Genomic DNA, 15,593 nt, shown 5'->3' on the forward strand with positions numbered 1-15,593 from the left:
CACCCTGGAAGGGGGTTCCCTGCTACACTCCCTCCGTCACTCTCTGCATCTCACTACGTGGAGATTGAATGGGTGGCACTCAACCACTTAAACCTATCCCCACAACTTCAGGACATCCTGGTCTCTTCCAAGAAACCCTCCACGAGGAGGAACTATCAAGGGAAATGGATCCAATACTCCTCTTGGTGTGCAGAGCATGGCGTGGACCCATTATCCTGTTCTTCAGAATGATTGCTGGATTACCTTCACCTTCTCTACCGAGCGGGGTTGGTGACGGCGTCGGTCAGAGTCATCGCAACCTACCATCACCAGTTTCGTACCACTCATTAATCTCCAGATTCATGCAGCTGCGACTGCCCATCCACAAATCTCTGGTACCATGGGTCCTCAATGTGGTTCTGGAACAATTAATGCTACCGCCCTTTGAACCTCTGGACAGTTGCCATCCACGATACCTCTCCTAGAAGGTGCTCTTCCTCGTCTGCCTCACCTCGGCACGGTGTGTCAGTGAAGTACAGGCACTGGTTCACTACTCCCTGTACCTGCAATTCTACCATGACAAAGTGACACTACTTACGCATCCAGCGTTCCTTCCCAAAGTGGTCTCCGTTTTCCATCTAAACCAGACCATCACTCTGTCAACCTTCTATCCGAAGCCGCACAGGAATGATAACGAACAATGGCTTCACACATTGGACTGCAAACGTGCACTAGCTTGCTATAAGCATTGGACTCTGATCGCAGAGCCTCCCAGCTTTTCGTCTCCTTCAAACCGAATACTCCAGGGCTTCCGGTCTCCAAGAGAACCCTTTCATCCTGGATTTCGAATTGTATACAGTTCTGCTAGCAGAAAAGATCTGAAGCCTTAGCTATTTTCCCTAAGGCTCACCAGGTTCGCGCTTGGCAGCTTCCATAGCCCACCTGCACGAGGTGCCCATTCTGGACATTTGCAAGGCTGTAACCTGGTCCTTACTACATACCTTCACGTCCCATTACTGTCTTGACAGGCAGACGGCGGCAGACGCGGACATGGGTAGAACCATCCTTAAATCAAGCACAACTTAGGGAGACTGTCCGCCTCACACAGAACTGTCTTGTGCGCTACTCATGTTTTCACTGACGCAATACCTGCCCTAAGGACTCTCCATGCTCAACATGATCAGCTGGACACTCCCAGACAGCAGGGCTAATACATCCCTGCTTATCTATGGCAAAAAAGCAAGTTTGCTTACCATAAACGGTGTTTTCCATAAATAGCAGGATGAATTAGCCATGCTGACCCACCCCACCTCCCTGGACATTCTCTTTTGCTTCCATCTTTGCTTTGAAATGGACTGAGGCAGACTGGGAGCTGCGCGAGAACTCACACGCAGGTGCACTTGCACAAACTCTATCTGCTAAGAGAAGCTCTGCCACTTGGCCGCCCAGAGTATGTCCCAGACAGTATAGCTAATTCATCCTGCTATCTACAGAAAACACAGTTTATGGTAAGCAAACTTGCTTTTCCCTTTTGCTATAAAGGAGAGAGATTTCCAAAAATATCTCAGATTTGTAGTAGGGAATCATCACCTCCAGTATCATTTGACCTAGTATTAGCCCCACGTGTCTTCACAAAATGTCTCACCATGGTGGCAATGCATCTATGCAAATTGGAGGATACATGTGTGTTCCTTCTTGGACGATTGGTTGGTCAAGAGCACATCTTGGGCAGGAGCCATAGAATCAATGTGCAAAACCATACAGATGTTGGAGTTGCTAAGGTTTGTCATCAACCACTCCAAGTCCCATTTGAGCCCATTATCTCAGTTGACGTTTATAGGAGCTCTGCAAACATGATTCAGGCAAGAGCTTTCCTCCTGCAAAATAGGTCTATGACATTGATTTCCACAGTGGAAAGGATTCAATAGTCATCAGCATGGGGCACGTTGAGGTTGTTGGGTCTTATGACATTGAATGCATGTTACTCCCTTGGCATGTCTCCATGTAAGAAGAGCCCAGTGGACCCTTGGATCACAGTGGCCTCAAGCCACTCAGGATTTTTGAGACATCACTCATGGACTCCCTATCCTGGTGGTGAATCCATTCCAATTTGACCAGAGATGTACCCTTCCAAATTTCTCCCAACCAAATTGTCTTCTATATGGATACAGCCAACTCGGGGAGGGTGGGGGGTGGCAGAGCCTAAATAGAGGGTATCTGCACCCAAGGCCTTTGGTCTGCTTAATAAAATATTCCTGGAGCTGAAGACTGTTTGGTATGCTCTGAATACTTTCAGACTGGTTGTCCAGCAAAGTAATCCTCGACTAGACAGATAATCAAGTGGGGATGTTTTACATCAACCAGCAGAGAGGAATGGGTCTGTAATTCCTGTGTCAAGACTTCAGATCTGGGACTAGGCCTATCCCAGGGGATGTTTCTCAGAGCCATGTATTTAGCAGGTGAGGAGAATTTCCTGGCAGACAGGTTGAGCTGTATCCTGGAGCCCCATGAATGGTCCCTGCAATGGGAGGTAGCAAACCAGATATTCTGTGATCAGGAACAACTGTAGTGGATCTGTTTGTATTCCCTGAGAACAGGAAGGTCCCATTCTTCTGTTCCTGGAAAGGGACTCAAGTCAAACTAGCCTCAGAGGACTTTGCCCTGGATTGGGGCCAGTGCTTGCTATATGCCTAACTTCCACTCGTTGTGAAGTCTTGTTGAAGCTCAGACGAGACCAAGGGATTATGTCCCTCATAACTGCCTTTTGACCGAGGCAGGTTTGATTCTCACTGCTGTGGGAGATGTTCATTAAGGACCAATCAGGCTGGGGAATGCCCCAACCCTCATCATTCGGGATCAGGGACTGCCCCAACCCTCATCATTCGGGATCAGGGACTGCTGCATCATCCCAGCATTGGGTCTCTAATTCTCAGAGCTTGGATGTTAAGAGAGTGATCTTACAGTATCTAGATCTTTTAGAGGATGACTCTCATATTCTGGCTTCAAGAAAAGACTCCACAAGAAAGTCTTGTGGATTGAAGTGGAGATTTACCTTTTGCTATGAGAAAAAGATCCTAGACCATTTCTCATGCTCCACACAAAAAATTCTCAGTTGCTTCCTGCATGTTTCTGAGTAGGGTCTTAAGACTAACTCAATAAGGGTTCTTCTCAGTGCAGCTGGCATCTATCACCACCATGTAGATGGTAACCCATCTTTGTTCAGGCTCTGATTGCCTGATTTATGAGGGTCTTGCTTCATCAAGCCTTCCGCTGTGTCTTGGGACCTTACTGTGGTACAGACCCAGATGATGAAATCTTTTGAGCCAGTTGACTCTTGTGACCTGGAAGGTCATATTTTTAATGGCAGTGGCTTTTCTACACATAATCATTGAGCTTCATGCTCTAGTGACTTATCTACTTTATACAAAATGTTTTCATCATAGGGAGATTCTGCACACCATGCTAAGTTTCTACCTAAGGTGGTGTCTTTTTTCCAACATTCTTTCCCAGGCCAAGATATACAAGTACTACACAGTCTGAACTGCAGGAGAGACTTGGCCTTCTATCTGGAGCAGACTGAAGCCCATAGAAAGTCAAGCCAGATTTTTGTTTCCTTTGACAACAAGCCTGGGATTGCTGTTACCAACACTCTATCAAGTTGGCTAGCAGATTGCATCTCCTATTTGCCCAGGCAGGCCTGGATTTGGTTGGTCATGTCAAGGTTCATAATATCAGAGTCATGACAGCGTTGGTGGCCCACCTATGATTAGTCTCCGTGTAAAAGAGCTGCAGGGCTAATTGGTCTTTTTGCACAGTTTCTGCAGGGAGCTTCTGTCTGTGGCCCCTGGCTGAAGACTATTGCTGCAATAACGGGGGCTGGAGAGGAGCAGGGCGAGGATTAAAAACTGGGGGAAAAATATCTCTGGGTAGTTGTATACAAAGGCTTATGGCACCATAGTCCTGTAAGAGCTGGTTCTAGTTGAGCAGGAGTCAACTGCAAGGCCCTCCAAAAATAGTAATTTTCTTGGGCTTGGAACTGCTGGAGAAATACTCATATTGGCGAATGATTGTGTAGGTATCTGCAGAGGAGGGGATCATCACATGAAGTCTTAATTTGATGACTTTCTGTAAATGCTAGCCTGTTAGACTCCTTCTGAGGCATTGTCCATTGCACCTGATTTTTAATAATGAATAGAAAGAAATTGTCGATAAGAAAATTCCTGTTCTCAGAGCAGATAGTAAGAGATGGGGCATAGGCTGTACTTTTTTTTTCCTGGTTTTCTGCTGTTCTTGTTTTTACTTGTCTGTTTTTGATCATCCCAGGTGAGTGACCTGTCCTTCCATGACTCCCTGGCCACCTTTGTGGCTATTCTCATTGCTCGTCAGTGTTTGTTGCTGGAAGATCTGATCCGGTGTGCTGCCATCCCATCCCTGCTAAATGCTGGTGAGTGCTGGCTCCGTCTGAGTCTGTCTCAATGAGTGTACCTATTTTGTGACTCTGAGTTCTTGGATGCATACAGGTATGTGTTTGCATCTTCTCCCCCACTAGCACAATCATCTTTTTCTTCACACTTCCCCTACCACAATCATTACTCTTCCTCTCCCTTCCCACTCTCCCCAGAACAACCATCTGTCTCCCACCCTGACCTATTCCAATCATCTCTTTTCCCACCTCTCCTACCTGCCACTTCAGTCATCTTCTCTCACCCCCACCCCCCTGCCCCAGCACAATCGCCTATTCCCACCACAATCTCTCTCCCCCCACCCTAACCTGCCCAACCCAGCACGATCATCTCTTTTCACCTGCCCTACCCCCCACCACAAACATAAACTCTGTCCCCATCACCTTCCCTCTGACCCCTCCACAGCGCAATCATCATTTCTCTCTCCCTAATCCTCCTGCCTCTCTAGAGCAGTCATCTTTTTATGTCCTCTACTCATCCCCTCACCACAGTCGTCATATCTCTGCCTTCCCCCTTCTTTGGATACTATTCCTTTCAGCGAAAGAAGAGTAGTGCTGCTTACCTATGTCCGCCACCTCACCAGCTTCAGTCTAAAGTCTAAATGTTTGGTACTGCTGGGTCCCATGAGATTACAAGGCTTTGCATGGATCAGACATCAGATTGAAGCCAACAGAAAACTGTGTCGGGAGCTGGAGATGGAAACCGGGAGAGGTGGAAGAAGGCCGCTGGAGTTATAGTGGGCCTGTGGCACCCTGAGAAAAGACTTTGCTGGCACAGGGTTCATTGCACTTGCTACAACTTCCCCCCTCCCCCCCCCCTCCAAGTTGAAAGGATAACTTGAAGGAGCAAACCACAATGATCTTAAGAGTCAGGAAATATGCCAGACAGGAGGAAGGAATTAGAGGGCCAAGATAAAAGGAAGAAAAGGCTGCAAATTCCTGATATAGTAAATTGGAATTGGACAAGGTTTACAGACTTTCTTGAAGAGAAGGGGATGAGAATGAGAGAAGGAAAGTGTGGATGCACAGCAGGATAAGGGGACTGGTGGGTTCTGTTCATTACAACCATAAATCAGTTTGATCTTCTAAGGCAGTGATTATACACCTCCATAATAAAGTGTAAAATGAATATATGAAATAAAATGCATGCTCAGAGATCAGATTCTATACATTTAGGTGCTGAAATGTGAAAAGCTGTAGCTACTTTGGCTTCTTTATCTGCTTCAAGATGCAGTACTGGTCCTGTAAAATTTAGTAATGGTGGTGCTGGAAGCCAAGACTAAGCCAGAACCAAGAGACCCATCTGAACTGTGACTCAACTGTATGAACTGTAGGTTAGAATAACTGACTGAAGATATATAATTCTAGCATCTATAGTGGTCCTGGAGAAAATGGAATTCCTTTTTATTTAAATTGGAATTTTTTTATTCCATTTTCCATACATGTATAAGCTGCAATACAAATTTCTCTTTCAACTTATTCCCACTTACTCAGACCATTCTGTTTCTTCTTAGAGATCTTACTTAAGAACATAAGAAATGCCATGTTGAGTTAGATTAGAGATCTATTGAGCCCAGCTTGAAAAAGACTTTAATAGTGGAGTTTGCTGGGTACTTCCAGGTTATCTGGACTGATCACTGTTAGAGACAGGATGCTCGGTAAACCAATGGTCTGACCTAGCTTGACGTTTCTTATGTTCTTATCCTGTCTTCTATCAGATTCCAAAAAGAGTAGATCATTTCTTGTTGCTTATTCCCAGGGAGAACCTGTGGCTTTTCCCATATCTACTTGGCTAATAATGGTTTATTGACTTTTCCTCTAGGAACTTGTCCAAGCCTTTTTTAAATCCCTCTATGATACCATGAGAATATCCTCTGGCAACAAATTCCACAGCTTGATTGTGCATTGAATGAAAAAATACTTTCTCCAATTTATTTTAAATCTTCTACCTGTTGATGTCGTGGAAAGTTTGAAAAGGGTATATAACTGTTCCCTATTTACCTATTGTACCCCACTCATGTTTTTTATAAGCCTCTATCATGTCCCCTCTCAGGCATCCTATTCTTCAAGCTGAAGAGCGCTAACCTTCATCTTTATCATTTTTGGTGACCCTCTCTTTACTTTTTCTAAATCCCTTAGACTTTTTTTTTTTTTTTTTTTACTGAACAGCTATATTCTGAATGTAGCTGGGTTAGATATAAAGTTATCTAAATAAACATTCCCAGATAACTTTATACCTGCTCTCCACCATGACTAGACTTGTCCTGCTAAACTTATTGAATCATTGAAGTAATCAATTAATTCGTTTATTTATAAATATTTCCAGCCAACACCAGAGAATTGGACAGGGTACACTTTTACCTCCATAGCTAGGAATATAAAAACACGTCACACATTAAACTAGAATATATGCACGCCGACAAGATAAGTTGAGCCGTATTCTCTTTCAATGAGACCATGTTAAATGTTTGCTAGATAATTCAGATGCCTTTTTAACTTAAAAAAAAAATCTTCAAAGTATTCTTAAAGGTTTTAGCTTCTTGAATATTCCAGATAGAAACAGGATTCCAAATCACTGGTGCAGCAAGTCAGAATGCCGTTTTGCTTGATTCAGTTAGGTGCACAAGTTTTGGTGAAGGAACGTCCAGTAATCCCTGGTTTGAAGACTGAAGGGATCTGGAGGAAGTATATAGCCTTACAGTTGAACTTGTGGAAAATATCAGCACCATCGAGCTATGTTGAATCCTTGTCCTCAAAATGCCCCCACGCTGCTGCTTTATTTGGGAAAGTTTCAATTTGGAAAGTCATATAAAACTAGGGACTGTAACTTTCAGACCAGCGTGTGGGCACACATTAGTGCAATTGTGCACCAGCGTGTGCCCAGGGATGCAGTGATTTTATAACCTGCACGCACATATGCACACACGTTAAATAGCTTTAGACGCATGTACGTGTGCCTAATTTTAAATAGGGGTGCGCCTGGGTGCGCAAATCCAGCTTCTAAGCGGGAGATTTTAAAAGGGGCGCGCGCCCATGCCATTGCCAGTTTCATCAGCTCTTCCACAGGTTTGCCCAGTTAATAGCTAGGTCCTCCAAAAGCCTCTGGTTGAATAGCTAACACTCCCCCAGTTACCCTAGACCCAGTATTTTATTTTTTTAAACTTTCACCTTGTTCCTAGCAGAAGTAAACTTACGCAGTACTGGAGCTGGGCACACGACCATGTACATCTTTTGACCACACCCAAACCACTCCCTTTTTAGAATCAGTGTGAGCCTGGGAGATAGATGCACATCTAGGTGACTTTTAAAATGTGGTGGGCGCACCATCCTGACTTGTGCACACATCTTCTGATTTTGGTGTGCTCCGGGCTTTTAAAATTCACTTTTATCTGTTTTGGCAGGATGGGAACATCAAAACTCAGGGTTTGTGTGGCTAAATCTGAACTTATCCTGTCAGAAACCTTTGAATATGGAACTCTTTTTTTTTTTTTGCTATGGCCTTGTCATCCCTGAGTGCCCTTTTTACCTCTTTGTCATAATGTGGTCCAACTGACTCCCTCGCAAGCATTTTTCTTTGAATATAGAGGATGACTGTTCCGGTCACGGGCACCACTGCGCTGAAGGATTTGCAGGATCACAAGTTGGAGATCCAATTGAAGAAGATTTTTGAGGTATCCTCCCTGGGGGCTCGAGCGGCGATCTGTAGTAACTTTGCCCTGAGGGCAGGGCTGCGTTGGGTGCAACAACTACTTGCTAATGAGGCTCTGTCAGAGGAAGAAGCCAGACAGGCCGGGCGTCTAGAGGCGATGGTCGCTTACTGCGCGGATGCGCTGCATGACCTCCTTAGGACTTCGGCGCGATCCATGGTGTCCGCAGTCTCAGCCAGACGCCTCCTGTGGTTGCGCAACTGGTCGGCGGATGGAGCCTTCAAGTCTCGCCTGGGCTACTTACCCTTCAAAGGAAAACTGCTTTTCGGCAAGGAGTTGGATGACATGATACAGTTACTGGGTGAGAATAAAGGCTATCGCCTGCTGGAGGACCGGACACGATCGAAGGGGTCCTTGTCTCGGTCGCGTTTTCGGAGTAACCGCAAGTCCCGAGTCCCTCGGCCTAAAACACCCTCGACTTCCTTTCGTTCAGGGGGAGGTAGACAGCAGCCTCAGCCCTTTCGGGGGTGGCGTTTTGGCAGACCTTCCTCCACCTCATCCACCCCCGGCGGTAAGTCTACTCAATGATGGCCTGCCGGTCCTTTCCTCTGTGCCGAGGGTACGGGGCAGACTATCCCTCTTTTACGAGGCTTGGACCGAATTCACAACAGACCAGTGGGTACTATCAGTAATAAGACACGGCTATGCTTTAGATTTTGCTCGGCAGCCCAGGTCAAGGTTCTTCCCGTCCCCATGCGGCCACGCAGACAAGCGTGAAGCGGTCCACCAGACTTTGGTCCGCTTGCAAAACCTGGGGGCCATTGTTCCGGTTCCCGTTTTGGAGCAACGAAGAGGACACTACTCCATATACTTCATCATTCCAAAGAAAGAAGGCTCCTTTCGGTCCATCCTCAATCTGAAGGTGGTCAACCAAGGTCTGTGGATACCACGTTTTCGCATGAGACCCTGAGGTCCATGATTGCTTCAGTGAGACCGGGAGAGTTTCTGGAAATCTTCTCAAGGGGGTTTCGATCCTAGCTCCGGATTGGATGATCCTCACCACGGACGCGAGCCTCTCCGGCTGGGGGGTGGTGTATCTGCGACAGTCAGCACAGGGACGCTGGTCCGCGACCAAATCAAGGTAGTCGATCAATCGCCTGGATACCAGGGCGGTACGTCTGGCGCTGAGAGCCTTCTTCCCCCTAGTTCAGGGAAAAGCGGTCAGGGTCCTGTCCGACAACGCGACTACAGTGGCGTACATCAATCGTCAGGGGGGGACCTGGAGTCGTCCGGTGGCCCTAGAGGCTTGTCTTCTCTTCCAGTGGGCGGAAAGGCATCTCCTAAGCATAGCCGCGTCCCATATCGCAGGGGTAGACAACGTTCACGCGGATTTCCTGAGCAGACATCAGCTCGACCCCAGCAAATGGGGAGCGGACAGACAGTGTTTTCCAGCTCATCTGCGAGAAGTGGGGGCAGCCAGCCATGGACCTGATGGTAACCTTTCAGAACGCCAAGGCTCCACGCTTCTTCTCCTGGCGCAGGGAGCTGGGAGCGGAAGGGGTAGATGCCTTGGCATTGCCCTGGCCGACCTCAATCCTTCTATATGTCTTTCCCCCGTTGCCTCTCATAGGCAAAGTCCTCCGTCGCATAGAGACTCACCCAGCAGAAGTTATCTTGGTGGCCCCAGAATGGCCATGACGGCCGAGGTTTGCAGACCTCGTCAATCTGGCCATGGAACCTCCACTCCGTCTCCTGGCAATACCGAATCTGCTTCATCAGGGACCGGTCTGTTTCGATCAGGTAGATCGCTTCTGTCTAGTGGCATGGCTTTTGAAAGGCGCTGTTTGAAGGACAAAGGTTATTCGGAGGCGGTGGTGTTTACTCTCCTTCGGTCGTGTAAGACCTCGATCTCCATTTCCTACATTAGGGTCTGGAAAGTCTTCGAGTCCTGGTGTGTTTCTCGGATGGTCCCACCTGTCCGGGCGGCCGTTTCCGATATTCTAGCTTTCCTCCAGGATGGTCTGGCCAAGGGACTGTCTTGTATTTCATTGCATGTTCAGGTGGCAGCCCTTGGTTGTTTACGGGGCACGGTGGAAGGGAGAACGCTGTCCTCTCACCCTGATATTGTCTGTTTTTTGAAGGGGGCGAAACATTTGCGTCCACCCCTTCGGGCTCCTTGTCCCTCCTGGAACCTCAATGTAGTACTCAAGATTTTGGGCTCACCTCCGTTTGAGCCCTTGAAGAGGGCTACTCTGAAGGATCTTACGCTGAAGGTCGTGTTTTTGGTGGCAATCACTTCGGCCAGGAGGGTTTCCGAGCTTCAGGCTTTGTCATGTAAGGAGCCCTTTGTTACAGTTTTGGCTGCAGTGCAACCGCCTCACCACCAGGGGTCCCCTCTAGTGCTGGCTTTCCGGACAGGCCCAGTCCATCTTATCTGTCCACTCTGTGCTCTGGGTGTGTCCTTATAACCCTGCCTGACAGTTGCCTCGGTGCTTCGGCATCGAGCTCACCTGGGCTCCCTGCTCTAGCCTTGCGCGGCCTTCGGGCCTTTCCTTGCCTTGCCCTGCGCGGCCTTCGGGCCTTTCCTTGCCTTGCCCTGCGCGGCCTTCGGGCCTTTCCTTGCCTTGCCCTGCGCGGCCTTCGGGCCTTTCCTTGCCTTGCCTTGCGCGGCCTTCGGGCCTCCTTCCTCGTTGTTCTCACCTGGCCTACGGGCCTTCTGACCTGCCCTGCTCTGCTTATGGTGTGTGGCCTATGGGCCTTCTGTCTGTGTGTGTGGCGCCTACGGGCCTTCTGACCTGCCTTGCCCCGCTTATGGTGTGTGGCCTACGGGCCTTCTGTGTGTGTGTGGCCTACGGGCCTTATGAACCTTGCCTTGCCCGCTTATGGTGTGTGGCCTACGGGCCTTCTGACCTGCCTTGCCCTGCTTACTGTGCCCTGACCCAGCCTGAACCTAGACTCTGCTCATTGCCGCCTGCCCTGACCCAGCCTGAACTTAGACTCTGCTCATTGCCGCCTGCCCTGACCCAGCCTGAACTTAGACTCTGCTCCTTGCCGCCTGCTCTGACCCAGCCTGAACTAGACACTGCTTATTGCTGCCTGCCTTGACCCAGCCTGGAACCAGACACTGTTTTTAGCTTCCTGTCTCTCTCCACCTGGAGCCACCCTGCTGGGTGGTGTTCACGCCTCCTGACCGGAGCCCAAGCGTAACACCCTTCTTGCATATCTTTGATTCCGGAGTTAGCCTTCGGACGGTTCCCTCATTTTTACCTAAAGTGGTTTCCTCATTCTACCTGAACCAATCGGTGGAGCTGCTGTCCTTTTCGCATCTTGATAGCTCGGATTCCCTGTCCAAAGAGTTGAAGAAGTTGGACGTAAGGCAGGCCCTGCTCCGCTATCTGGAGATCACTAATAGTTTTCGGGTTTCCGATCATCTTTTTGTATTGTGGAAGGGTCCCAAGAAGGGTAACATGGCTTCCAAGACTACCATCTTGCGTTGGTTGAAGGAGGCCATAAATTTGGCGTATCTCTTGACTGGTCGCCCTTTGCCCTTGGGAGTGAAGGCGCACTCCACTCGTTCTCAGACTGCTTCCTGGGTGGAGTGTCAGCAGATCTCTTCTCTAGAGATCTGTAAGGCAGCGACTTGGAAGTCGTTGCACACGTTTGCACGTCACTATCATCTGGATGTACAGGACTCCAGGGAAGGCAATTTCGGAGCAGGCGTGTTGAGAGCGGGCCTCTGTTTCCCATCCTGTGCAGTTGAGCTCTGATACATCCCAGGAGTCTGGACTGATCGGTAAGTACAGGGAAAAGAAAATTAGGTCTTACCTTCGATAATTTTCGTTCCTGTAGTACCAAGGATCAGTCCAGAGTCCTTCCCCACTGCTGTGTGAAGTTCGGAGAGTCCACTGTTCCAAAATGTTTGCCATGTGGTACTATACCCCACTGCTATACTCTTCTCCATCACATATGGAATGTCTATCCATAAAGATTCCACAGGACTTTTATTCTGCTTGACTCTATGACATCTTTAACATAACACACCCCTTCATCAATTTGAAATGCTCTGTCATGTCATTATAATATATACCCTGCTATCTCAATAATCTCATTGGTTATTCTCCTTCATTAGGTCTCTGAAATACCTATTGTCTACATTCTAACTCTCCAATAATATTTTTTTCTTACATTTGCATACTGAAAATGAGTGTTTTATTTTTAGGTTTTGAAATTTTTATTAAACTAAAATTAACCTTCAAAGCATTTTCCATAAAATTTACATGGTCTTTTGTATATTACAAGATTTACCAAAATCAAGACAATCACTTATGTTTAAAAGCCATAAAACAACAGCAACCCCTTACAAACTTAGTCTTGAAAAGGAAAATCTCTCCATTTTCCAAATCCCACCTTCCTTTCTTTATCCTGTCCTCCCATTCTTTGGCACAGGCATAAGATGTTGTGGTTCCTTCCATACAGCTTAATGATATTACCATACTCCACCCTTAAGTACTACAGGTGCATACGTTTGCCTTCTAGGTATCTAAACACCTGCTCCCATTCCTTTTCAACCATTGAGTATTATCCTCTACATTATTTATGAACATTTGATATTCCACCTTTCCCTGTACATACCCGGATCAGTCCAGGCAGTGGGTTGAGTCTCCTTTCCAGCAGATGGAGACAGAGAACACTCAAAAGATATCCTATATCAGGACAGTGCTCCCCCTGTGTCCCTTCAGTATTTCTCTATCTCCAGCAGATGCAGATAACAGAACCTGTGGTTCCCTTTCTTTGTAGCAGTTTTTGATTTGTGGAAGTTCTTCTTCCTCCTCTAGTTATAAAGGATCAAGCAAGTATTGGTTTAATTTCCAGTGTTTAAAAAAAAAAAGTTTAGTCATCGGGAGCAGTTTTGTTCTGACTCCTCGCTCTTGCTTGGGCCTAGGGGTGTCCTGTCCCCTTGATTTATTCAGCCTAGGACCCTTTCCCGGTGGCCTCTTGCCTGGCTCTGGGGTGATACTGGTGGTCCAGTCGTCCGTCCCCCCCCCCCCCCCCCCCCCGTTGAGACCACTGAGAAGTTTCATGCTTCGGGTCTCTTGTCAGAAGAAGTAAAATTCCTCTGTCACTGTAAGCTGTCTGGGAAAAAAAAAAGAGGAAATGTTTTTACTTTTTATTAATCAGTACCCTGGACAAGGACTGGCAGCTTACGGGGGAAGGAGCCGAGAGCAGTTTTCTCTCTCTCCCGCTCGCAGCAGCCAGGCACAGAAGGACTTTGCCATTCCTGCGGCAACTCCTTACCCTCCCTCCCCCGATGCCTCGATTGCCATTTTATATCGACATATGGAGAGCCGGCCTCCTGCACATATCGAGCCTTTTTCTTTGCCGGACGGGGGAAGGGATTCTGTAGTTCATCAGTCCCCTCTGAATTTAAACCCTGTCGACTCTCCAGATTTGATCCTGGACCCTCAGGATGATATCCCACCTCCTCAATTCCAGGGAAAGCCCCTTCTCATTGTACTACTGATTTTATACTTTTATTACACAGACCTTATGTTGCTAGCTTGCTGCAACAGGAGGATACCCTCAAAGTCCCCCCACCTGTGACGGTTCCTATAGGCCCTCCACCTGCAAAGGTGCCTAGGGTATCTACAGACCAGGGACCCAAGCTCCCAGATTCCCAGGGGACTAATTGGGTTCGGACCATACCAGGGGCGCAAAACCTCCTGGATCCTCCTACCCCACCTCCTTAGCTCCCGGAGCCTGATCCGGATGCAGATCCTTTAACTCAGAATCCACCGGTTGAAGGGGACGACCCGTGGGTCTTACGCTTGTTCCAATGGGAGGTGCTGGACCCGCTCTTCCCTTTTTGTTCTAGCCGAGCAGAAGCCGCTAGTACCCCGGTTTCCAGTAACATGGACCCTGTCCTTGCAAGACTGAGAGCCCCTCCATGTACCTTCCCTATTCAACCTATGCTAATGCAATTACTTCTCCGGGAAGAGGAAGCTCCAGAATCCAGCTTATGAGTGGGCAGAGCAATGGACAAGCTCTATGCCCTCCCGGACCACTGCCTAGAGATTCTCAAGGTCCCTAAGGTGGATGCTTTTGTTTCTGCTGTCACAAACAGAACCACCATCCCAGTGGTTGGAGCGACAGCTTTGAAGGACCTTCAGGATCGAAAGTTGGAGGTACATCTCAAAAGGATATTTGAAGTTCTAGCGCTCTGTGTTCTGGCGACAGTCTGTAGCAGTCTCATGCAGCGGGCAAGTCTCAGGTGGGTTCAACAATTACTCGGCACCCAGGACCTCCCGTCTGCAGAGGCGGGTCGGTTGGTGGCCACGGTTGTGTATGGGGCTTATGCTCTCTATGATCTCCTCAGGGTGCAGACCAGAGCCATGGTTTCAGCGGTGTCGGCCAAGCGCCTCCTCTGGCTGCGAAATTGGGCAGCAGACTCCTTTTCTAAATCGCAGTTGGGCACTCTCCCATTTAAGGGTAAGTTGCTTTTTGGGGAGGACCTGGAACAGCTTATCAAATCTTTAGGTGACAACAAGATTCATAAGCTGCCGAGGACCGCCCTTAAACAGTCCAAGTCCTTTTTTGTTTTCCTTCGCGCTCTTATTTCAGGGTACAGCGCAGGTACAGCAAGCTGCGTGGGGCTTCTCAAAGACTTCCCTCCACTAGATCTCAATCATGGTCTCATTCCTTTATTGGATGACAGCCATTCCGGGATGGTAACCCTCAAGGATCCGCCCCAAGTCCTCGCAATGAGATGCAGCCAGCCCATTCCTCCGTTCCCAATTTAGGTGGTCGCCTGTCCCTATTTTACGAGGAATGGGTCAAAATTACTTCGGATCGGTGGGTCCTCGAAGTAATCGAATGAGGCTATGCTTTAGAATTTGCTCAGGATCTTCCAGACTGCTATTTAATTTCTCCCTGCGGACTTCGGAAGTGTTCAGCTCTGCGCCAGACTCTCGACAAGCTTCAACAGCTCGGAACCATAGTCCCTGTCCCCCTGGAGGAACAGGGGTCAGGCCAGTATTCCATCTACTTTGTGGTCCCCAAAAAGGACGGCTCTTTCCGACCAATCCTGGACCTCAAGAGAGTCAACAAGGTGCTCAAGGTCCCTCATTTTTGGATGGAGACCCTGAGGGCAGTCATCATGGCAGGCAAATTTCTTGTTTCTCTCGATTTGCCGGAGGCCTACCTTCAAATCCCAATCCTCCAGGAACATCAGAAGTATCTCCGTTTCAACATCCTGGGACGGCATTACCAGTTTTGAGCGCTCCCATTCGGCCTCTCCCCCGCTCCATGCACATTTACCAAGGTCATGGTGGTAGGGGCGGCCTTCCTCCGCCGAGAGAGTATACTGGTCCATCCTTACCTGGACAACTGGCTCATTCGGGCAAAATCGGAGAAACTCTGTGCAATTGCAGTCAACAGAGTCTTGTCATTTCTCACCTCCCTTGGTTGGATAGTCAATTTCCCAAGAGCAACCTCAAGCCCTCTCAAGT

The 15,593-nt window shown here is 48.1% G+C and overlaps 1 protein-coding gene across 1 annotated transcript in view; it reads left to right on the forward strand.

Moving 5' to 3' along the window:
• Positions 1-15,593, forward strand: part of MED12 (mediator complex subunit 12) — a 573,790-nt gene that overhangs the window by 284,128 nt on the left and 274,069 nt on the right. Inside the window, exon 23 of the mRNA XM_029607961.1 lies at positions 4,303-4,423. Coding sequence (XP_029463821.1) covers positions 4,303-4,423 — 121 coding nt within the window. The remainder of the gene's footprint in view (positions 1-4,302; positions 4,424-15,593) is intronic.

Source organism: Rhinatrema bivittatum, chromosome 6 (assembly GCF_901001135.1).
Source record: "Rhinatrema bivittatum chromosome 6, aRhiBiv1.1, whole genome shotgun sequence".
Classification (NCBI taxonomy): Eukaryota; Metazoa; Chordata; class Amphibia; order Gymnophiona; family Rhinatrematidae; genus Rhinatrema; species Rhinatrema bivittatum.